Source organism: Acartia tonsa, chromosome 10 (assembly GCF_053477335.1).
Source record: "Acartia tonsa isolate MP-2025a chromosome 10, ASM5347733v1, whole genome shotgun sequence".
NCBI lineage: Eukaryota > Metazoa > Arthropoda > Copepoda > Calanoida > Acartiidae > Acartia > Acartia tonsa.
In genome coordinates, this window is record NC_137269.1 from 9,733,220 (window position 1) to 9,756,995 (window position 23,776).

Consider the following 23,776-nt stretch of genomic DNA (forward strand, 5'->3'; position numbering starts at 1 on the left):
CCCCCCCCCCGCTTAGTTTTGACAAAAATCAAAAATAAGGGGGGGGGGGGGGGGTTTAATGTCTGGAAAACGGCAAGGAGGAAAAAAGCAAGGCAAGGCAAAGACTTAACCCCCCCCCCCTTAATTTTGAAGAAAATCAAAAATAAGGGGGGGGGGGGAGTTTTTTCACTGTACAACACGCCAGAAAGTTGAGTGAGGTAAATCAAGTAAATCCAGTAAATCCAGTATACCAGAGGGGAAACCTTATAACAGGGATATTCATGTTTTGGAGCATAATAATGGACAGTCCCCATGAAAACACTTCTGATATATTCTCCTTAAGACTACCTGTTCAGGGATACATCAATTACTAAAATCGGTCAATAAATAAGGAAATTATGCTCCAAAACATGAATATCCCTGTAATAAGGTTTCCCCTCTGGTATACTGGATTTACTTGATTTACCTCACTCAACTTTCTGGCGTGTTGTACAGTGAAAAAACTACCCCCCTCCCCCCCTTATTTTTGATTTTCTTAAAAATTAAGGGGGGGGGGTTAGGTCTTTGCCTTGCCTTGCTTTTTTCCTCCTTGTCGTTTTTCAGACATTAAAAAACTACCCCCCCCCCCCCTTATTTTTGATTTTTGTCAAAACTAAGCGGGGGGGGGGGGGGTTTCGGTGCTCCAGTCTACCACATGTAAGCAAGTTCCGAAGCTTTTCTAGAATAAAGTTCAGTCCGACCATCTGTAATGGTTAGGTCACAGTTAAACATGTAAGAAAAGTCCTATTGATTTCAAACTTTGCATGATGCTTCCTATTAAAGCTATGATTTAGAAATCGTAGCATTTCTAATATCGTTACAAGTATTGTGTAGCTCTAGTTTTTGGAAATATGTATAAGTATCATTTTTGTTCTGATTGTAGTTTAGGAGCTATGTTGAAAATGTGAGAAAAAGGTTGAAAAGTTTAAAGTAAGTTGGAACATTCTTCGATGGAGCTACTATATTATACATAGAAAAGAAATGGTTTATATATATTAAAAAACTAAGGTTTATGACGATTCCAACAGTATGCATAAAATATTACTACTTTAAACACAAACTGTAGAATTTGATTTTTAGAAAAGGATGCTTTTTTGCACAGCCTTTAAACCCTTAAATCTTAAAAAATAAGGCCTTTTATAAAACCGGTTTTTAAGGCATTACAGGGAAGAAGGGGACATTGAACAGTTTATTAACAAGGATGACCACATCCATAAAAGCGAAGCACTGAAACGGTAGGACAAACGGACACTAACACTTGTATAGTGTCAGAACTAGGGTTGGGCCGGATATCCGGCCATTTTCAATATCCGGCCGGATACCGGATATTGAAACTATCCGGCCGGATACCGGATATTGAAACTATCCGGCCGGATATCCGGCTCTATAATTTTTTATACTTTACACCAAAAATCTCTGCTTTTTAAAATTTAAAATGGCTATAATTTTCTTATTATTGAAGCTAGAAGAACATTTTTTCTGATCAAGTTTAACTTTATGTAAATTTATATAAGATTTCTGAAGAAATTTTTTTTGCTACTTTAGTATCTGGTAATTTGGCCGGTTATCCGGCCGGATATCCGGTAATTTGGCCGGATAACCGGATATTTGCCGGATATCCGGCCGGTTACCGGATATCCGGCGTTTGAAATCAGCCGGATATCCGGTATCCGGTATCCGGCCAAAAAAGTATCCGGCCCAACCCTAGTCAGAACTGAATAATCAGAATATAAATGTATAAATGTCAAAGCTAAATTGTAAGTAAAATTGTTGAAAAACTGCTTGATACAGAATAATGTTTATGGACATACTTACATTTTTAGGACTTGATAATAGAGTTGCTTCTCTTATAATATTGTACTTTGTTGTCCCAGGAATCAGTATACCAAAAATCAGATCAATCGGATTATCAGATCACATAAAAATTTGTTGTTAAAAAAGTAAAAAAATCAACATGTTTTAATGGACGTACGGACATTCTGGTAATGATTATAGAGTTGCTACGCTTTCTAAATCGTACCTAACTACTACAGAAATCACCATGCAAAGTTTGAAATCAATGAGACAATTCTAACATGCCTAAATTAGCGGGAAAAGCTATCCGTTACGGACGGACGGACCGACCCTAATTATAGAAAAGCTTCGCTTTTAAAAATATGCATTATCTTCAAACATAGATATCTTTTAAAGCTAACCATGATCCATCTCCAGAGCCAATGATTTTTTAATATTCTAATAGCAACACCGTAAAAAAAAATTCATCAAAGATTTTAAAATTAAATAAAGATGAAAAGATTCTAAAATGTTGAAACTTTTTTTACACGTATTTGTTTAAAATACTGCAAAAAAAAGAAAATTAGTCAGCCAGGCAACAGTGAAAGAAATCAATGTTAAATAATTTGAATGTTTAGCAAAGTGAAATTGTACACCTATTGATATTAGTAATAAAGGAATAAATTCAGATCTTATTATTTTTAGTTAGTTATCATATAGATATGACAAAGGTGAGAGATAATATTACATATATAATTGACAAAATATAATTCATTGAAATAATTGTTGATGGAGAGTTATAAACATTTTAACATATGAATTTAACTTTAAGTATTGAAGGGCCCCAGCAGATATTCACACCAAAACCATTATGATTATGTTTTATCCTTAGCAAATATTTCCTCAAGACAATAAAATGTTCATGCTCTTGTGTTACATCTTAGACTAGGGGCTACTCCACTAGACACATCTAGTTGTGCTTAAAATATTTAAGCTGCTAAGCAGAAACCATTTTTTTTGGTAGTATTGTCAATTTATCTTGGGAGGGTGGTGGTACACTTCCACTAATTAGTTATAAATCTTCCCTGGACTTAGATGAAAAAACCTGTAAAAGTGAACCAAATTGGTTCAGCAGGTAGTGAGATCCTTTGAAGCAGAAATACTTACAGGCAGACAGAGTGGGATCATGTTACTATTATATAGAAAAGTTTTGCTTTTAAATTTTATTGACAAAGGCAAATTATAGAAATATATTTCAATGAATTAAATAATAATCATTAATATGTGTTAAAATCATTGCTTTCTGATAACCTTGGATAAAACATATTAAAAACTTTGTTGTATTTGTTGTTTGAAAGGTGACACTCTATAGATAATAACAATAAAAGAATTGATTTAAAGGAAGCCTGCAAGAAATACCATGCTTTGACTTCTGAAAGACCTTCAGCCTTCAGCTTCTATAACTAAAAAGTTCTAGGCATTTTAAAATGACATTTTATGTACAATGAAAAATTTTGAAAGAATTTTAATGCTAATGTTAGAAATTTTGATATTAAACTACGTGGCCTAGAAACAAAATTATAAGCTTATTTTTGTCATAAATTTAGATTGTCAGTAACTAATTATATTTTTACAATAAAAATACCCATTTTTATAGTCAAATCATTAAAAATAATTAAGTTTAATTTGCGTTGTACCACTGTAGCCAATCAGAAGGCTGAATCAGCTATGCAACCAATCACAGCTGAGCTTGTGTTAGTTTCCCCCTTTGTTTCCGTTATGATTTTTGTTTACAAATGCAATTTGAATCGAATTTTTTTCATAGATTTTGACTATGAAATGTGATGTTTTTATTGTAGAAATGTAATCAGTTACCGGCAATCTAAATTTCTGACAAAGATAAGGTTATAATTTTGTGTCTAGGTGACGTAATTTAATATTGTTTTTTTCTTTTATAAGCATTGGAAATCTTTCAAAATTTCATTGTACATAAAATGCTATTTTGAAATGCCTAGAACTTTTTTGTTATTGAAGCTGAAGGCTTTAAATTTGGGGTATTGGGTCTACTTGTGGCAGTCTCTCAGCAGTTAAAGCGTGGTAGTTCATGCAGGCGTCCTTTAATGATAAGAATATTGATTTACATTTAGTTGCTTTAGAGATATGTCAAGTGTAAGATTTTAAATTTAGGATTATATTCAGTATATAATTATATAAGGCATTTCATTTCTTTTAATTTTTTATTACTTTATTAATATTAACATTCTTCAGTATTTGTAATGAGGTTTTTAGGTATTTTAACTCCCATGGATGCTAGGGGTGCAGTCACAAGTTGTTCTTCATAATTTACACAAATATGATAATATTTTAGGTAATATGGTTAGGCATATCTTTTCTACAAATTATAAGATTCTCTAGCCAAGCAATGGTGAGTAATCTTTTGACACCTGTGGGAATTCCAGGATCACAAAATCCTATGATGATGGGAGTACCAGGAGCACCAGGAGTACCAGGAGCACCCTGGCAAACTGCACAATGGACAAAAGAACAACAAGCTTGGTGGTATTGGTGGAATTATTGGCAGAATTCCAAGAAGAAAGAGGAAGGTGAAAATTTCCCTATTAAGAAGATTTGGAGGTCCCTTACAAAAATGTATATTACATTAACCCTCTCTTACTTTAGTTTATTAAATTCTTTTAGTTGTGGAAGAAGAAGAAGATTGTGGTAGCAGCAAATGGACCCTATACAAAGAAACAGGTCTGATTGCTGTTTTTGAGATATTTTTAGTGCTAGTTAAATTAGCCTAAAATATATTTGATTGCCACAATCTGTGCTTTATTAAGATTCCAACTAAAAATAAAAATATTTTTACAATTTTTTTGATTTTTTACTTTCATGTCCTTAATTGATGGGTATTAAAATATTACTTTGAAATCTGAAAGAAAAACAAAGATACAAGGAATAAATAATAAAATAATGATTGAAAAAATGTTCTTCTTAAATTTTGAGTTAGCAACTTAAACTGTTTTTAACCTATTTTTAAAACGTATATAAAAAATAAACTATGACACCAGTAAAATCAGACTGCAGAGCCTAAATTTGAATTAGGTCCCCAATAAACTTTTTTGGGGGGATTTAAATATTAATTTTTACTGTTGCCGTGGTCATTTTGACCAAAGCAAAAGGTCTTTTTTTTTATTTGGGTAAAATTCGTAGCTTTTAGAGTGTTTTGCTTCATAAATATAGTATTCTGGTATAGAGTAAAATTAGGCCTTATGATTTTACTATAAAAATTCACTAAAAAGTTAAATCTTTACAATATACCAATGAATTAACATTAATATGTTTGTGTTCGTTCACCTATTTTAAACACATAAAAATTGGCTGTAAAGGGTTAAATTTGATGACAAGATGACATGATGTCAACAAATGTTTATGCAATACAACAAAATTATTTTTGACACATATACAAATATGATATAAAATAAGATTATTCAAACTTATTTTTTAAAATATTTTTAAAAAGTATGTATCTTTTAGGTGTATAGTTTTCATTCTTTTCATTTTAATTAAATAAAAATTATTTAACTACATTGTAAATAAGTCACTTTGTGAAAACACTCTTTCGGAAATTATAAATAATTGAAATGAAACAAGAAATCTTATTGGTTTAACTTTAGCATTATGTGTTTTATTGTATTATGTTAAATTTTTTACTGAAATTGATTGTTTTAGAAAAAAAATTATTTCCATCGAACAGAGTAGAGTTTTTTTATTATTGTATTGATATAAACTGAATCATATAAAATTGTTCTGTAAGAAACAATTTAACCCCAAACTAAAAGTTGCTTTTGCTCCCGTCAAAATGATCACAGCAACACATAAAATTAATTTTTAAATCCCCCCCAAAAAGTTTATTGGGGACTTAATTCAAATTTGGGCTCTGCAGTCTGATTCTACTGGTGTCATAGTATATTTTTGATTTATGATTAAAAAATAGGTTAAAAACAGTTTAAAAGCGTGATTTGTCAATATTCTTTTTGATTTTAACTTTATATACTTATTGTCATTGTTTGAGCATGAGTTAGATTAACTAAAATAAAAATATGAACCAAAAATGTAGGGTTTATAATGAAAATTGTGAATGGTTGGTTTTTAATCTTTACAATGCTCAAAAGAAATATAAATTATAGGTATATGTTACCTTGTACTGGAGCAAGATTTGAGTTGGCTAGAAGCAAGGAATGCATGCATGAGTGAGGGCAATGGAGCAGATCTAGCATCAATCAATTCTCAACAAGAATCAAACTTTATTGAAAGTGTGTTTTATTTTATTATTTTATCAGTTGGTTTTGGGAGCGGGGGATTGAATGTCACCCTAAAATCTTGTCTTTGCTTCATTCACCCTTTTATTTAATAAATGAGTGGAGGTATTAAACACCCCCCCCCCCCCAAACCATTAGGGTTAATATTTGAATATCAGGATATATATCTTAAAGGGAGTGTGAACATAAAAATTTCTCATCTGATTATCAAATCTTAACATTTTCTAAGCACATTTCACTACACTGTTCAACCAAAAACGTCCTATTAACAAAAATATCCAGGAATAATGCCTTGATTTTATGGTATTTTGGGAGGGAAAACGGAAAAAAACAGGGAAAATCTGAACAATTTTGTTTCCTATAATGTTTGTAGGGATATTTAACTTGTCATATATAGTTGAAACAATTTACTTACTGTTGAGGATTTATTTTATGATATAAAATTGCCAATTAGTTTTTTTTTATAACATAGTAATTAGGTAATAAATACCTATTTTAAATTCGTATTATTGACAAAAAAATACCTCACTGTCTACAAAGATTTGAATCTCATAGGTTATTTAAAATAAAAATATCCTTTTTTATTGTGTTGGACAATAAATAACACACTTTGGAGAATTAGTTTATACTTTTATCAGACTGTTTATAAAGAAATATTGCGTCTTTATTATTTACAAATTTGTAATTAAAGGTGGGCGAGAAATGGGCCATCTAAAGTAAATTGGATACTAATAAAAAAAAACCTGTTTCTAGCTTTGTTATTGTATTTGGTTTTCAATAAAAAATATTGCTTATTTAATCAATTTCTAAGTAACTATACATTGGTTTATAGCAAGTATTATGTTAAAAGTCAGCTTAACCGTTAGGAAAAATCAAGAACTATGTGTAAAAGTTTAATTTTAGCTATAGTGGGAGAAAAAAGCATTTTAATGCACATTTTATAAAATATGGAAAATTTCTTCCTTTCCCTTTACCTTATAAAAATCGTTGGAAAAAGCCTTTTTTAAGCAAACAAAAGCGCGTTTTGCTCTATCTGTGAGATATTATGAGTGAGATAATGTTAAGATTTGATATTAAGATGAGAAAATTTTATGTTCACAATCCCTTTAAGAAAAATGAGAGATTTTTTTTTGCATTTGATTTACTTATAAAATTCCATCATAAATACATTTTAATTCAGTTGTTGAAGCAGGAATGATTGAAATTTTATACTAGTTTTCTTTCTTGATAATTTATTCATTTATTAAAATTATTGAGCATTATTATCATTTTATTATGCAAATTCTTGCTGATTAAGTATTGGGAAGTTAATTTTGTTGATCAAGATATTTTCAGTTCTTGTTCACTTTATTTTAGTTTAATTTGTTTCTGCTATGATTTTACGCTTACAAAGGCACATTAAACCAATTTTTTTTCAGAGATTTTGATGATGATAGCAATGTCATGTATTTTTGTTCACTAGGTATTTTAGTTGAGACCATGAAGAAGATTAAATGGTGTAGAGATCTTGTACATCACTTTTGTGAATTCTGGATTGGATTTAATGCTCGTGCCCAGGAAAGAAACTGGGTCTGGTCAAATGGAGATCCAGGTATCATGCCTATAATTTTTTTTTACATTTAGAGCCTCTTCAGAATGCTGGGAGATTAGCAGTAAATCTGAAGCACTGTTCTACAGCAATATTTTAACTTTGTATTTTATATATATACTAGTTTATTTACTCTAGTCTTAAAGGGAGGGCAGTGAATGTCAGGTAAATAGCATTAAACCACCTAATAATATTTACAAAGCTGCACTGAAAAGTATAACCAATTAAACCAAGTTTTAAAGAGATTTGTCACAAAAGTAGTTTTTAACACTCCATTTTGTAAAATATTCACAGTATTGTTTTACATTACAGTTACCTACAAAAATTGGTTCTCTGGATACCCCAGAAATCCTGAACTTTGTCAATGTGCACAGGTTCTTTAATTTTATATTTATTTAAATTAAGTTTTTACAAAGATTTATAACTAACATTTATGTATTTAGATAGAGTATTGGCGTGGGGATTGGGAATGGGAAGAAAATTATTGTACCCGTAGTGCACCATCTGTTTGCAGCAAGAAAATTCATTTTTAGATAACATTGTTAGCAGATTTGTATTTTTTTAATATTATAAATTACTACTGATTCTTATTTCCCTTCCTTTTGTGATAATTTTATTTTAAGTTAAACCTGCCTTCTATAAAACAAGAGAAGTGTTCACAATCATTTGAATATTAATACTAGCACTGTTTTACAAAATTCAATATGAATAATATGAAACTTCAAATTCTTTAAAAGTTGAATTACACTGCGAAACAAAAAAATAAGCTATCAAACAAAAGTTCCCGCAAATATAAGTATTAAATGAAAGTACTTTATAAAAAGTTTATGTTTATTACAAAATACAAGAGTATTGTTATCCATAAGGACGTCCTATGGGGGGGGGTTAAAGTGGGGATTACCCCCCCTCCGCCAAACGAGATTAGGGGTGCCGTAGGCACAACCAAATTTTTTTTTATTTTACTCCCCAATTTCAAATTTACCCCTACCCTGGGGGTGCCGTAGGCACCCCCAACCAATTAGGAGGGGGTATTTACCCTCCCCAAACAATTTTGGGGGGGTAAATACTCCCCCCCCCCAAAATAAAAAATCCCTAACAAAAAAAATTTTTGCGTGCTTAGAGCTCATTTTTAATACGAAATAATTTATAAAATTTAAATTACCCCCACCCCAAGTTAATTAACCTTTACTCTTATTTTAAGCATGTTAGAATTTTCCTATCGATTTCAAACTTAACACGATGATTCCTGTATCAGTTAGGAACAATTTAGAAAGTCTTATCCTAAAAGGTATATACAATGTACTGAAACAGTTTTAAATACAATTTCATTTAATAATAGTTATTACTCGCATCTTATTATAAATAGCTTTCCGCGGATATAAAATTTTTATATCCGTAGAAAACTAGATATCATACGATGCCAGACATAATTTTTAGTATGGATTAGAACCGGTTCTAATCCACTAGATTTTAACCGGTTTCGAATGAATACGAGAAATGATATAGTGCATATTCTGACACTTAAAAAGTATTACTGTTACTACCTTCTCAATTTAGAGCTTCGCTTTAATGGATGTTGTCATCCTTGTTTGAATAAAAAATTTATAGTAAATGCGCAACATTTTACATAAAAAAATTCAAATTATCAATATTATATGAATTATTATTATTATTGGTTCATTACAAAATTGTAAAGAAATATTAGAAGCTTTGAAATAACTCAGAGAGCTTAGGGATAAGACAATGGACAATAAGGTTATGTATATCCCCATTTTCACTCATAAACCAAAAAGTGTATCCTATTATTTTATACATCTTAATTGGAACTGATGATTTATTTTTATAGAGAAACATATGTATTCCATCAATAAAGAAAGTTAAAAAAATAAACTGTGTTTATACATATAATAATCGTATTATATAAAGTAGTAAGCTTTTTTGTCTGTAGCAAAGGATCTCGATAACCGCTAAACCGATCGACTCCTTAACATGGTAGCTTCTCATAGGTCCCGGGAAGGTTTATAACTATTTTGGGGGAGGGTATTACCACCCTCAGAAGAGAAATCGCCCCTAGAAAAAAATCACCCATCCCCCTAATTTTACTTTTAATATAAGTCTAAGAAATAAGTTTTGGGATATAACCCTAAAGTGCCCCCTAGAGGCCTCTAGGGGCGTAGCCGCTAGTTATTATATAAAGTAGTAAGCTTTTTTGTCTGTAACGAAGGATCTCGCTAACTGCTGAACCGAGATGGTTCTCCTTTACAGTGAAGCTTTTTATAGGTTCAGGGAATCGAATGTTTAATGGGAAAGTATCTCCACCTTCCCCCAACATTTTTTTACTTTTACTTTAAAAACCCAAATTGAAAATGGGGCGGGTCGACTTTTCCACCTCTCCTAGAAGCTCCTGGGGGTGCAGTCACTAGTATCTAATAAAAGTATCCAAAGTTTTTGACCCAACGAATAAGATGGTTAATAATGTAGGTGCTTTCCACCAAAATACTTGGCGAAAATATTAACCCCACCCCTCTCATATGTTTGAAAAATTTTTTAATATAAAGAGGAAGAAAGGGCAGTCTTTAATTTTAAGACTAACCCTTGCGGGGTTAACTTTTACACAATATAAACTAACCTAACATAACCTTAAAAAACACAAACATATGAAACCCATCCGCCCCCTAATTTTTAATTTACCTCAGATTAAGGGAAGGGGGGAGGATGCTCGACCAGGCATTTTGAGGAAAACCGCAAAAAAAAGTAAAAGTTTACAGAGATCTAAAAGGATAAGACAATGGCCGATTAATTAATGTACATCTCCCATGATGATACACAAAATTACTCCATTTGTAGACAATTATTGGTTAAAACGTTTGGACACTCAATTCAATAAAAGTTTCCAAAGTAAGAAAAGTATTAAAAAACTTTGGGGACTAATGTAATAAAAATCCCAATGTCCCTGAAAAGGGTATTAATCATTATCCTTTCTTAAAAACTGACACTTTTTTATAGAATTATGGATTATTTAATTATACATTAACAGTACAATAGATATGTTACATCTAGATACCTAAACACTAAGTTTTGTATTTCATCCAAATACATTAGACAACTGAATTTCTCAGGATAAAAGTAGATTTTAGACAATTTTATAGTCCAAAAATTACATCGCTCATTTTATTGTAAAAAATCATATGCAACTATCAATAAACAAAAATTTATTTGTCTGCTAGAAATTAATTTGGTATGATTATAATGTTTGATAGCCCATCTAGGGTTTTAATTCTTTTGACAATTTACTAATACCAGGAATGGATGTAATATACGTGGATATTATGACAGGGGAATTTTTTTTGTTAATTTTTATTGATACGATGTTCCTTATTTATTGGTCAGTTCGTACATTTAATAGTAGGGTAGGGGATGGGGAAACGGGGGTTGGGTGAGGGTATCGTCATATTAGCAAGCTGGAAGTAATATTTTATCAAATCATCCATGTATTCTATATTCATTTTACAAACATTATCCAAATGTTTAGTTATCAAGAATATTGTCAGAGGTAGAGTTGACTATGAATTTGCCTGTAATACTCAGGTCTGCGGTTATTCTCATGTCAATACTCATATTCTGTTATCAGGTACATAAAAACCTTTGGAGACTATTATTGTTTTTTGATTGGATGGTTCATTAAGTTGAGTGTGAAAACGTTTGAACACAATGATTTAAATTATTCACAATTAATTAATTATGAATAAGCAGGGCTGTAGGGATGGGACAATGGATCTATGATTTATTTTTCTGGTTGTCTTGGATTTGAAGATTATAGACAAGAGAACTATGGGCACTAGCATATAATGCTGCTAAATATAATTGCTAGTAGACCAATCTTACTGAAAGTAATAAACACAAAAACTAGCGACATTAAAGTTATAAATCTACAAAATACCTAACAAAATGATTTTGGTTGCTTCTAAAATACTAGCCAAAACCTATGTGAAGCTTCAAAAAAATTGAAAACTAAATCGGTTTAGTTTTTTTCTAAATCTTCAGCTACAGGCAAAAGCCTTGCTACTTTATATAATAGGATTGTTTTTCTTCTTAGTATGGGTAATTACCCACTGTCCTATTCCTAAATCTCTATAAATAATACTATTAACAAACCAAGTTGTTCGAAAACATTTTGATGGACTTTTAGGAAACTTTTTTTTGGTTCATTACGTTATTTCATCTATAACACAAAGTAGAACGATGTCTGTCTGTTTGTTTGTTTGTTTGTAACGAAAGTCAAGAAGACATATTTTCAACAAAATAATTGGGAATAGTCCCTTTCGTAACATCGCCCCATATTTTTTAAATGACTTTTATAGGTTATTTTAGGTTAGGTTAGGTTATATTGGGTTAGGTGATTACCCCACAGGGTTAGGTAGTTGTCCCCGCAGGGTTAGAGCCCCCCGCAGGGGCTAGAAATATGAGAAAAGCTACTTTGATAAATACGAAGAATTGCCCCATAAGGTTCGATGTTACAAAAGGTACTATACCAAAATAATTTTGTTTAATTTCTTTTTGTAGCTGTTTGAAACCTTGAATAGCCACAAAAAGTTTTTTTTTAAATTAATAAAATTCAGATACATCAAAATTTAAACAAAACCCGTTTAAAATATAAAACAAACAATTTAGTAATTGCAAATTTCTTTTTATATCTGTTGTCCAAAAAACTTTTTTTAAATAGCTCATTTTTTTCAATTAAGAGACATAATCACATTAATTACTTTTTATAAATATAATTGAGGGCCTTTTCTAGCTAGTTATGTAACTAAACATTTTTTTTTATCTAATGTTCAGATGTTGAAATATTTTTGTTAAAATAATTTTTTATAGTTCAATGTTGCATTACGAAGGCTGATTTCTAAGCCATCAGTGGATGTAACAACAAGACTCCCAATGAGCACCCTTGAGGAACCCCCCGTTTTCACAATCTGTCCACAGTTTCCAGTTGACAACTCATATCTGAACAGTGTAGGATATGAGTCACCCGCATACTTTCTGAAAGGTATAAGTCTAAAACTTTTTTAAGAATAAATTTTTATTTTCTGGAAAATAGTCTATTGCTTGAAATGATAAACATCATTTCACTATAAAATGTTTGTAATCGAGCAGAAATATATTCTTAGCAATATTGGTGTTTTTGTAATATTGATCATACTGAAATGAATATTCCAAATATTCTGGTAATGTTGGATCAGATGGCAAACCATGAAATTTCTTTATCCCCTTCATGGACGAAGAAGGTAGAAATAACAATATATTGCACAGTGATCACTATATTAACAGAATAATTTTGAAATCTATAACAAAATGTGATACATAATTTTGTTGTATTTTAAACAAATATGTATTAATTACAGTATTAATTTTTAATACAGTAATAAAAAAATTATCTTTTTAATATGATAAAAAATGTTACTAATAAATATTATATAGTCAAACAAATCAAATCTTTAGCTAATCCTTTAAATTGAATGGTTTGCATCTATCTGAGATATAATTAAAAAATCTTGTAAAGGAAGTATCAATGAGGTCAGTGATATCTCATTTGGTGGGCACAGGAACATATCTCATGAAGAAATAGTTGACAACACTTATTCTTATGACAAGGTACAACTGTTTATATTAACAAAGCTCCACCATAAGTGTTTGAGTCTGTCAATCTACTCTTCTGTTACACTTTAATAGTGGAAAAAACTGAAATTTTATCTGCTTGACTTTCTGGTGACATATCAACAAAATCAATCTTTAATTTGATCTCTTTTCTTCAAAAAGTCAAATAGACTCAATCTAAAATATTTTGATAAATTTCATAGTTTTTGATAAAAAAAGTAAAATAGGCTAATGTGATTTTAGAGCATCAAATGCTCATGAAATTATAAAGATTTGATATGTTTATGAATATAGGCTTGGGCAGAAACATTTTCAATCGATCATCAATACAAAAAAGGTGAAATGAAGCTGCTCCATCCTAGAGGACTTTGTCAACAGATAGAAAATTATGACATGAGCAAAAACCTGATTTACATATGGGATGAACATTCATTTGGTAATGTTACACCTGACATCACAATCTATCTGACAGATCCAAACAGAAAAACAAAATTTTCTATAGAAACTATCTCTCAGCATGGCTCGCAAATTGTTGATAAACCAGGGTTCATACTGTATTATGAAGTTGATGTTCTGGTAGAAGATCTGACTGATCCTGCTCAAATTGGAGCATGTGATGCAGACAATTCTTTTGCTGCATGCATTGATGACAAATTACAAACACTATTCCTGAAGGTAAATATATACTTTTATTACAGTGTTTGCTTCATCCCAAGAAGGGGCAAGATAAATCCCTATGATAAATGTTTTATATTGAATTAAATAACCATTAAACCCACCATAGGACTAGTTAGTATAATATCAGAAAAAAAAACACATCCTTATTGGTTCAGTGGTCAAAAAGATCTTGGAGACAAACAAATGCACAAATAGCCATTGTACAAATATGTTATACAGTTTTCTAAATAATCCTATTATATAAATTAGTTAGCTTTTTTGTCTTTAGTGGAAGATCTTGCTAACCACTGAACCGATATTGTCCACCTTTGCAGTGAAGCTTCTTAAATGTCCAAAAATGGTTTTAGGCTGTTTTATTTTTATAAAAAGCCTAAGTATGGTTTTAGTCTAATTTTCTACACTTCCAGATGCTATGGGCGCAGCCGCTAGTAATATATAATGTTTGCTTAATAGTAATCTTTCTTAAGGAAAACAATCTACCATGCCTACCTTTTTGGCTTAGCTCAAAGAATTATTGTGCTGATGTGATAAAGGTTAATGAAACTCAACATGATGTTTTTAAAGAAATAATATATCGGTTCTTTTCCCAGCTGGAACAATTCAATCCTCTACCAATAAACAGTTATTGTGCAGAACCTTGCAAGCAAATGAAAATTAATGTTATGTTGAAAGGAGCCACTAAGTTTCCTGTAGATCTTGCTGACTATAATGAGTATTCATGGATCAACATTAAGTTTGCTGAAAAATTAAAATTCAAATTCAAAAGGTTGGTATTAATATTTTGCCCCCATCTATTTTCTTTTACACTTTTAGAGAGGAAAAAATAAATTATTTATACCAATCTTACTGTTGTAAAAGCTTGAAAAAGTTTTTATTTAAGGTTGGCTTATGGCTGGTTTGAGTTCATCATAGACATTGGAAGTTCAATTGGATTATGGTTAGGTAAGTTAAACTGAAGAATAAATGATACTTCATAAGTTTTAAATTTCCTCACGGATAATTTTGTTATGATAAAACCTATTTACAAGCAGCTCTACTTCTTAATAGAGTTATAGACCAATTAGGAGATCAAATGTTAAAAAAGTAAACTTTATATCAAATTTAAATTTATCTAGGTCTGTCTGCTCTTGGACTGGTTGACTTGATGATACTTACTGGCACTAGAGCTCAACAATTCATCAACAAGAAATAATTACTAAACATTCAAACTTAACTTTGGATTATTTATTGTTTGTTTACTTCAATTATAAAGTTCACCATATTGCATAAATTGTTTTATCTGTAACATCTTTTGCTGTATGACTTAGAAACCAATTGATACCTAGTTGATTAGAACCATTTCCCAACCATACTGAAAAATCATGTATAGCATCATATACAGACAATTTTCCACAAATACTGAAATAAAAATAATAGAATTGACATAATGTCTACAGAAACCCATTGAGAATACAATGTGATTAATAACTATTATCATTGTCATTTCAAACTAAATCGAATAATTGTTAAAAATAACATATAAAGTTGAAAGTCACTGTAAGATAAAAAGTTTTAATGAAATTTAAATTTTAAGCATGGTGTATGGGCTATATTCTTTTAGTGTAAAAGTTAATATGTTAAACTAATGTATTTAACTTTATTTTAAACTGGACATACTTTATTTCTGCTTATTATTATCTTTATAAATTTCATTTTGATTAATGTATCAAATATTTGATAAGTTTTTTTCAGAATTTTAGTAAAAACAGGAACAATACTTCTTTTAAAATTTTTATCTTGAATTAACAATTATGATTTTGTCCTAAAAAGATAAACCTTTTTGAATTAGGAAGCTAAAAACTGACTGGCCTTAAATTAAATATTATCAAGAGATGTTAATAAATGTATTGAATTTTTTAAAAAGCAAATATTTTTTTTATTCAACACTTTTATATTTAAAATCCTTGTTGTATTGTAAAATTTATGTTTTACTTAAAAACTTTTATAATAATAAATTTAAAATATCACAGTATTAGAATTATTTGATCACATATTTAGAAAATTATACCAATGAAACTTCAAGAATATCCTTTTACATTTCAATATTTACTTTTAATTAAAGCGCTTTGTTTAATAACATGATATAATAACAATGGACACTTTAAAATATGCTTACTAGAACTTCTTCAGTAATATAATTAAATAAACATTGTATAGACTAAAGCTAGAACATCAATTTATAGAATAAACTTTAAACAAAATAGTTCATATAGGTGCTTTGCATTATGAATATGATACTTTTGTTGAGCTTCACTTTAACTTTTTTAGAGGCTAAGGTAAAGCATTTTTTATTAATTTATATGCAAATCTAATTATTTTTTTTATAATTAACACAGATAGAATTTTAAACCAAAATTTAGCTTTCATCTGTGTATCTTAATTGAAATTGTAATCTGCTTAATTAAAATAGAAAAGACATTAAAAGTAGATGAAAATTATGTCTTTGTTTGATATTTTAATCACTAAAGTAAGATATCAATTAAGAGAGAATATTTCAAATCTGGTAGAGATGAAGATGTTACTTTTATTGGCCAGGTGCACATTTTTTTTTTTACATATTTCTAAAAAATAATTTGTATTATATTACCTTTTTCAATGTAAGTTGTTTAAATAACAAAAAAAATATTTTCAGAAATTAAAAATTCTTTCATTCTTTGGAGAGGACATAACTAGTAAGGTTTGTAAATTAATTCTTTTTTAAAAAAATTGAATAAAAATAAAGATATAAAAAATAATTAATATTTTTATCTCACTTCTTAATATTCAGGAGCATTTATCTAGATTTAGAGAAGATGCAAAAAGCTATCATCAATTTAGCCACATGCTTAATTTTTCCCAACAGGTTGAATATAGATATAATATGAATTTATTTTAATATAATAAAATGAGTAAAAACTTTGATAACCTATATTTTTCATAAATGGTATTATATTTATCTGAAAAATATCCATTATCTCAAGAATATAAAAGGGAAAATAGCATTCAATAGATTTTGAGAAAATATAAGAAATTTATTGAAGAGTATTCTGAACGTTTACTCATTTACTCAGTTAATATAAATTTAGTTACTTTTTAAGAACAATATCTATTTGGAAAACTTTTGGTCTGATTCCTGGAATGATCAAAGAAAAGGTAATTTCAGAGCAAAACAATTTTCTCATTTTATTCTTTCATTTAATTATTATTTAAATGTTTATTACTCAGAACAGATAACTAAAACCTCAAAAAAAGTAAATCTTTAAATTTTTATATTTTTCTTGATTAGAAAATGGATTTCATTTGTGGAATGGAGAATGGATTAGTGATACAGAATTTTTGTTTCGGTAAGTATTTGTATTTGTTTATGTGTGACTTACAGCATGATTTATGAAAATTTTAAAATGAACTTCCTAGATTGTATCTTTTAATAATTTCTGAAATAGAATATCTTAGAAATACAATGGAAATAAATAGGTTTTATATTAATCTAAATTTTGTTGAAAAGTTTAAATACAATAGCTCACCACTTTCTATTTGAATTTTCAGAAGAATTGAACAATGTCTTGAAAATCCTATCAAGTCTCTCAAGTTTTAAAATTAAGTCTTTATCAAAATAACAATGTTTTTCTAAAAAACATTTCTAGAGATAATGATGGTAGTCTTGTTATTAAAGATGCTTCAAGAAGAAATTCAAGGGTAATTATATTTTTTCCTAATTTTAATTGTTTTTGACAGTTCAGTCTCCCTATTATCAACTATAATCCACAAATGGTATTTTAATCACTAAAATTAAATAGACTCATTTTAGTTTTTGTTGGTCTAAGAAATATAATTAAGTTATTGCTACTGGAAATCAGTTAAGGTCAATAGGATTTTCTGCTGATGTCAAGAAGACAAAAAAATTTCCGCCAGCTGATGGAAAATATTTAATGTATTCTGAACATAAGCCATACAGGTAAAACAATACAAAGAAGAACAATGTCTGTCGGCCTGTATGAAGCTTGAGGTTTTGACTAATTGGGCTCTACTCTTCAGGGAATATACCTACTGTTCCTTTGGTGGTTTTAAACTGTTTTTAACCTATTTTTGAATGGGGGGTCAGAAACATACTAGGACACCTATAGAATCAGACTGCAGAGCCCAAATTTGAATTAAGTCCCCAATAAACTTTTTTTGGGGGATTTAAAAATTAATTTTTAGTGTTGCTGTAATCATTTTGACCGAAGCAAAAGCTCTTTTTTTACTTCAGGTAATATTGTGGCTTACAGAACATTTTTATATAATTCACTTTATATTGATACAATAAAAAAAACATTACTCTGTTTATTGGAAATAATTTTTTTTTCCAAAACAATAAATTTCATTGAAAAATCTAACATTTACAATAAAACAAATAATTCTGAAATCTAACCAATAAGAAGTCTTGTTTTATTTCAATTCCTAACAATTCAAAAAAAGAGTGTTTTCACAAAGTGACTTATTTCCAATGTAGTTAAATAATTTTTATTTAATCAAAATGAAAAGAATGAAAACCATACACATAAAAGATACATTCTTTTTAAAATTATTTTAAAAAATAAGTTTGAATAATCTTATTTTATAACGCATTTGTATATGTGACAAAAATAAATTTGTTGTATTGCATAAACATTTGTTGTCATTTAACCCTTTACAGCCATTTTTTATGTTTTTAAAATAAGTGAGAGAACACAAACATGTTAATGTTAATTCGTTGATATATTATAAAGAATTAACTTTTTAGTGAATTTTTATAGTAAAATCATAAGGCCTAATTTTACTCTATACCAGAATACAATATTTATGAAGCAAAACACTCTAAAAGCTACGAATTTTACCCAAATAAAAAAAAACCTTTTGCTTCGGTCAAAATGATCACGGCAACAGTAAAAATTAATATTTAAATCCCCCTAAAAAAGTTTATTGGGGATTTAATTCAAATTTAGGCTCTGCAGTCTGATTCTACTGGTGTCATAGTATATTTTTTATATACGTTTAAAATAGGTTAAAAACAGTTTGAGATACATATTTGGCAGGTGGGGACCCAAAAACCAAGAAAAAACAAATAAGTGGGGTGGGGATCCACCACACCAAAGATGTATACACTTTTGTCATTCATAAAAAAAATCTTTGGAGAAGTTTTTATCCAGGGTTTAATTTGCCATAGAGTAAACTTGATAAGAGAAATTTTTTGATAATATCTATAAAGCTGTATGAATGGTACTAAATTGAAGACGGACTTACCATTACTTGGCAAAGCTGCTAGTAAACAATAGCAGTAAGTTTTGAATTATGGAAAGAAAACAAAGTAGTTAGTTTCGTCATAATTCTTCTATTTGTAGTCTCTGTGCGGCGCTATAACCCTATGGGGAAAACATTAACATTAACCTACCCTAACTTAAAGTATTATATTTAAAGCTACTATAAATATATAACAAAACCAGCTGCTTCATTTTCTTTCCATGATCTGAAGTTTGTTATTATCTACCTCAAATAATTATTTGTTTCAGTATTGGCGTTGACAAAGGATGGAAGAGGTAAACCATAAATTTTTAATCATTTTGTTTCTTGTAATCCAGTTTAGTTTTAGATAACATTTGTTTTTTTTCAGTTTGAAATACAGCTATTTGTGTACAATTTACAATGAAATTACTGGAAGGTAAGAATTACATTATTTATTCTATTGATTATTTCACATGCTGTTTTTTTGTTATCAATTTAGGATTGTAGATAAAATCTTTTAAAAAATACATCTATTAACTTATGGGGAAGATGGGAATTGGTATTTTGAAAACCTGTATTATGAAAAATATGTTGACTACTACTTATAGGGTAAAAAGAAAGGGATTTACCCCAAACCATATAACATTGAGAACTAAAATTGAATAAATTAGAATTATCATATTGTGAAGTATTCCATGTATATAAAAGGATGACAAGATTGCAGCCTGATTATGATCTATTGTTATCCCTTGGTCTTGATGTTCCCATTATTCAAATCTCAGAGTATTTGCTAGTAAGTTAGTTTGAAGTGATATTATTGTACCATAACAACAGGTACATCTGCTTGTTGTTTGGGAGGTAATTGGTTCAAACCTTGAACACAATTGCATCATAATTAGATATTGAAGTCTGTACTTACTGCTGTTATATCATAACATGATATTTATAAAAAATAAAAAAAAAAGATTGAAATGATGTCTTTGCTCTAAACAGGTGAAGCCTGTAGCCATACACAGTTAGGGCTTATCTAAACAAAAGTCATGCAATTAAAGGTATCAACCATAACCAGATATGTAAATCAACTATATTTTGATATTTAATATAGGGTTTTTACAACATTTTATTATGGCCTTTTTATTTTGAGCACTTATCTATTTCTTTATGTTTAATTAGGAAGAATTCATAAGGCTGGATATAAAAATCCTTCCCATCTGTCCAAATGAATCAGTAATATTTGAGATAAAATCAAATCACTTCACATAAATTCATTTCACATAAAACATTTGACATAAAGTAATATTTGACATAAACTCATTTGACATAAAGGTATACTTTACACAAAAACGTTTCACATGAAGGTACACATCACATAAAGGTACATTTGACATAAAGGTTCATTTGAAGTAAGGTACATTTGATATAAAGGTACATTTGACATAAAGGTTCATTTGAAGTAAGGTACATTTGATATAAAGGTACATTTGACATAAAGGTTCATTTGAAGTAAGGTAAATTTGATATAAAGGTACATTTGACATAAAGGTAAATTTGACATAAATGTACATTTGTCATAAAGGTACATTTCACATAAAGATACATTTCACATAAAGGTACATTTTACATAAAGGTACATTTGCATAAAGGTTCACTTTACATAAAGTTACACTTCACATAAAGGTATATTTTACATAAAGATACATTTCATATAAAGGTACATTTTACAGAAAAACTTTACATAAAATTACATATTGCCTAAAGGTAAACTTCACAGAAAAATGCACTTTACATAAAAATGCATTATACATAAAAACAACTCTCATAAAATTACATTTCTCATAAATATGTTTCACATAAAAGTACATTTTACTTAAAGGGAAACTTCACATAAAGATACAGTTCCAATAAAAACAAATTTTGGTTCTCTTCACATAAATATACATTTTACATAAAGATACATTTCACATAAAGATAAACTTCACATAAATGTTACACATAAAAACATTTCACATGAAGGTAAACTTCAAATAAAGATACATTTGAAATAAAGGTATAGATCCATAAAAACATTTCCCATAAAGGGACAATTTGTCATAAAAGTATCTCACATAAAGCAAAGTAAAACTTTTTTATGTGAAATGTACCTTTAAGAGATTTTTTTATGTGAAATGTAAATTATGTGAAACGTTTTTTATGTGAAATGTACCTTTATGTGAAAAGTAACTTTATGTGAAATATACCTCCATGTCAAATATACCTTAATGTGAAATGTACCTTTAAGTAAAATGTACCTTTATGCCAAGTGTAATTTATGTCAAATGTACCTTTATGTCAAATGTACTGTAATGTGAAGTGTACCTTTATGTCAAATGAACCTTAATGTGAAGTGTACCTTTATGTCAAATGTACCTTTATGTCAAATGTACCTTTATGTAAAGTGTAACTTTATTTGAAACGTTTTTATGTCAAGTGTACCTTTATGTTAAGTTTTTTTATGTCAAATGTACCTTTATGTGAAATGATTTTATATCAAATGTTTATGTGACATGAGTTTATGTCAAATGATTTTATGTCAAATATTACTGATCCTATATAGCAACAATAACTTTCTTATATAAATTTGACAATTCATAACCTTTTACAATGAGTATGTTAAAATGTCCTGTATTGGTTGGATCATTAATATATATAAAAGAGTTAAATTACTAAGATAGTAAAATGTGTAATTAATCTACATTTGTACAAAGTTCCATATTATAAAACCTATTCCTGTTCTACCTTTAAAGTTCTAGTCTTTAATCTAAATAAATTTTTGCCTTTAGATTGAAGATGCTCAATGGGGTCCTGTTGGTTCAAATATTGCTTATGTTTATGGTGGAAATATATTTTACAGGCATATTGTTTTTTATTTTAAAATTTAGTTTATGTACATGAAATATTCAATGATAATAGCAAATTCAATAATTTAGAGAGACTCCAGAATCTAAAGATATACCTATTATTACATCAGGAAAACTTGAAGATGTTTTTAATGGTAATTTAAATTTTTTAATAATTTTTATTTTTAAGTATAATAATAAAGTATAGTTATTTCTTGCCTCTTATTATATTTGTAGAAAACTGAATAAAATACACTGCTAGACATAATTTTCCATACGGTCGAGAACCACTGGATATTAGTCAGTTTCGAATGAATACAAGAATAGTTATTTCTCATATCGTATTATAAACGGCTTTCCGCCTTCGGCACCACGGGGCTAAAAAAACTAGTTTTAATCTTATAATTGTACATTTCTATATTCGTAGAAAACTGGATATGATACGATGCTAGACATAGTTTTTTCATATGGATGAGAACCGGTTCCTATCCACCGGATTCGAATGAATACGAGAAAAATGTTTCTTGTAATTCCTTAAATTTTTTTTGTGTGTTATTCAAGGAAAAGGATATGCAAACCAAATGAAAGACATTAAAAAGGAGAAAAGTTTTTGGTTCAGCCCTAATGGAGACAGGCAATTTTATATTCTGTAGAAGATACTTATAGATAATAAATAATAAAATCAAGGCATTTTATACTTCAAAAAGCTGCAGAATAAAGCCATAAATCTTTGATATTTTTAAATGGAAAGTTTTTAGTGGATCTGTATAGCCAATTATGTTAAAAATTTCACAATTTTCAGTGTAAAAATTGTTTTCCCAATCCCTATAATCACCACCTCATCATGTTATGTGTTTGTGGAAGTGTGTGTATTTCTCTCATTATTGATAATTAAAGGTGATTGTTAAGTAATATGAATATTTTATTAATTAGGTTAGCCTGGTTAGAAATGGATTCTAGAGCTGTACAACAATCACATATAACATATTATAACCCACCAAGCGAGTATCCAATAGAGTACACTTTCAGGTAAATTGAAAAGTAATATTGATTTATTGGATGTTTTTTCATAGCTCTGACATAACTACTAAATAATTTCTTACAATACTTAGATACCCTAAACCTGGACATCATATTCAAGAAGAAAGAGTTTATTTTGCTACTGTAAGAGGTGTGAAGAAAACACCAAGGTTATTTTAAACTGTTTCATTTGTAATTTCTCTCATACCTATGAAACTTATAGAAAAAATTTAAAACTTCTTAGTTATCATCTTTTCAATAAAATAATTTAAATATCTATTAGAACTATGTGAAACGTGAATACTTTCAGTGAAAAAAAGTATAGAATTAAGACTGACAAAAATACTGTTAAAATTATTTGCATTGTTCTTTATTTTTTCTGGAATAATAAAAGTAAATAATCTTGGTTCAGGTCAATAATGTTGAATCCTCCTGCTGAACTTCCACAGGCATCTGATAGATTTGTTTTTTATGTTTTTTGGGTAAACAATGACAAGGAGGTTTGCCATTTAACACCCACTATTTTAAAGTTTGGTTCTCTAAACTATTAAAAAAATATCATATTATTTACTAACTAATTGTATTTAATC

General features: G+C 29.0%; 3 protein-coding genes across 4 annotated transcripts; all 3 read left to right on the forward strand.

Moving 5' to 3' along the window:
- Window positions 1-2,474: 2,474 nt before the first annotated feature.
- On the forward strand, window positions 2,475-8,366 carry LOC145329339 (lithostathine-like). 2 transcript variants are annotated; one of them, XM_080173399.1, is made up of 7 exons: window positions 2,475-2,522; window positions 4,160-4,394; window positions 4,489-4,545; window positions 5,982-6,107; window positions 7,576-7,704; window positions 8,014-8,075; window positions 8,145-8,366. In XM_080173399.1, exons 1-7 carry the CDS (start codon window positions 2,514-2,516, stop codon window positions 8,232-8,234), a joined length of 708 nt encoding a protein of 235 aa, XP_080029525.1. In that variant the 5' UTR covers window positions 2,475-2,513; the 3' UTR covers window positions 8,235-8,366. The 2 variants fall into 2 exon arrangements, with proteins under 2 accessions (XP_080029525.1, XP_080029526.1); XM_080173400.1 differs by lacking the exon at window positions 2,475-2,522 and adding an exon at window positions 3,861-3,960.
- Window positions 8,367-13,633: 5,267 nt separating this feature from the next.
- LOC145330426 (uncharacterized) lies at window positions 13,634-15,223 on the forward strand. The gene is made up of 4 exons (XM_080175061.1): window positions 13,634-14,028; window positions 14,499-14,797; window positions 14,912-14,973; window positions 15,147-15,223. The coding sequence occupies exons 1-4, from the start codon at window positions 13,696-13,698 to the stop codon at window positions 15,221-15,223; spliced, it is 771 nt and encodes a 256-aa protein (XP_080031187.1). The 5' UTR covers window positions 13,634-13,695.
- A 975-nt stretch (window positions 15,224-16,198) lies between these two features.
- LOC145329340 (prolyl endopeptidase FAP-like) lies at window positions 16,199-23,752 on the forward strand. Its single transcript, XM_080173402.1, has 17 exons — window positions 16,199-16,346; window positions 16,555-16,605; window positions 16,703-16,747; window positions 16,838-16,912; window positions 17,148-17,202; window positions 17,336-17,393; window positions 17,694-17,745; window positions 17,886-18,004; window positions 19,578-19,604; window positions 19,679-19,726; window positions 19,999-20,083; window positions 22,110-22,180; window positions 22,257-22,321; window positions 22,728-22,800; window positions 23,100-23,195; window positions 23,279-23,356; window positions 23,599-23,752. The coding sequence occupies exons 1-17, from the start codon at window positions 16,296-16,298 to the stop codon at window positions 23,735-23,737; spliced, it is 1,188 nt and encodes a 395-aa protein (XP_080029528.1). The 5' UTR covers window positions 16,199-16,295; the 3' UTR covers window positions 23,738-23,752.
- The last annotated feature ends 24 nt before the right edge of the window (window positions 23,753-23,776 follow it).

Coding starts and splice junctions, on each gene's coding strand:
- LOC145329339 (XM_080173399.1), top strand. Junction 6,108..7,575: donor AGAATCAAACTTTATTGAAA/GTGTGTTTTATT, acceptor TTTGTTCACTAG/GTATTTTAGTTGAGACCATG. Junction 8,076..8,144: donor AACTTTGTCAATGTGCACAG/GTTCTTTAATTT, acceptor TTATGTATTTAG/ATAGAGTATTGGCGTGGGGA.
- LOC145330426 (XM_080175061.1), top strand. CDS start 13,696: ATGAAGCTGCTCCATCCTAGAGGACTTTGTCAACAGATAGAAAATTAT. Junction 14,029..14,498: donor TACAAACACTATTCCTGAAG/GTAAATATATAC, acceptor ATCTTTCTTAAG/GAAAACAATCTACCATGCCT. Junction 14,798..14,911: donor TTAAAATTCAAATTCAAAAG/GTTGGTATTAAT, acceptor TTTTTATTTAAG/GTTGGCTTATGGCTGGTTTG.
- LOC145329340 (XM_080173402.1), top strand. CDS start 16,296: ATGAATATGATACTTTTGTTGAGCTTCACTTTAACTTTTTTAGAGGCT. Junction 18,005..19,577: donor TCTGAACATAAGCCATACAG/GTAAAACAATAC, acceptor TATTTGTTTCAG/TATTGGCGTTGACAAAGGAT. Junction 23,357..23,598: donor GGTGTGAAGAAAACACCAAG/GTTATTTTAAAC, acceptor ATCTTGGTTCAG/GTCAATAATGTTGAATCCTC.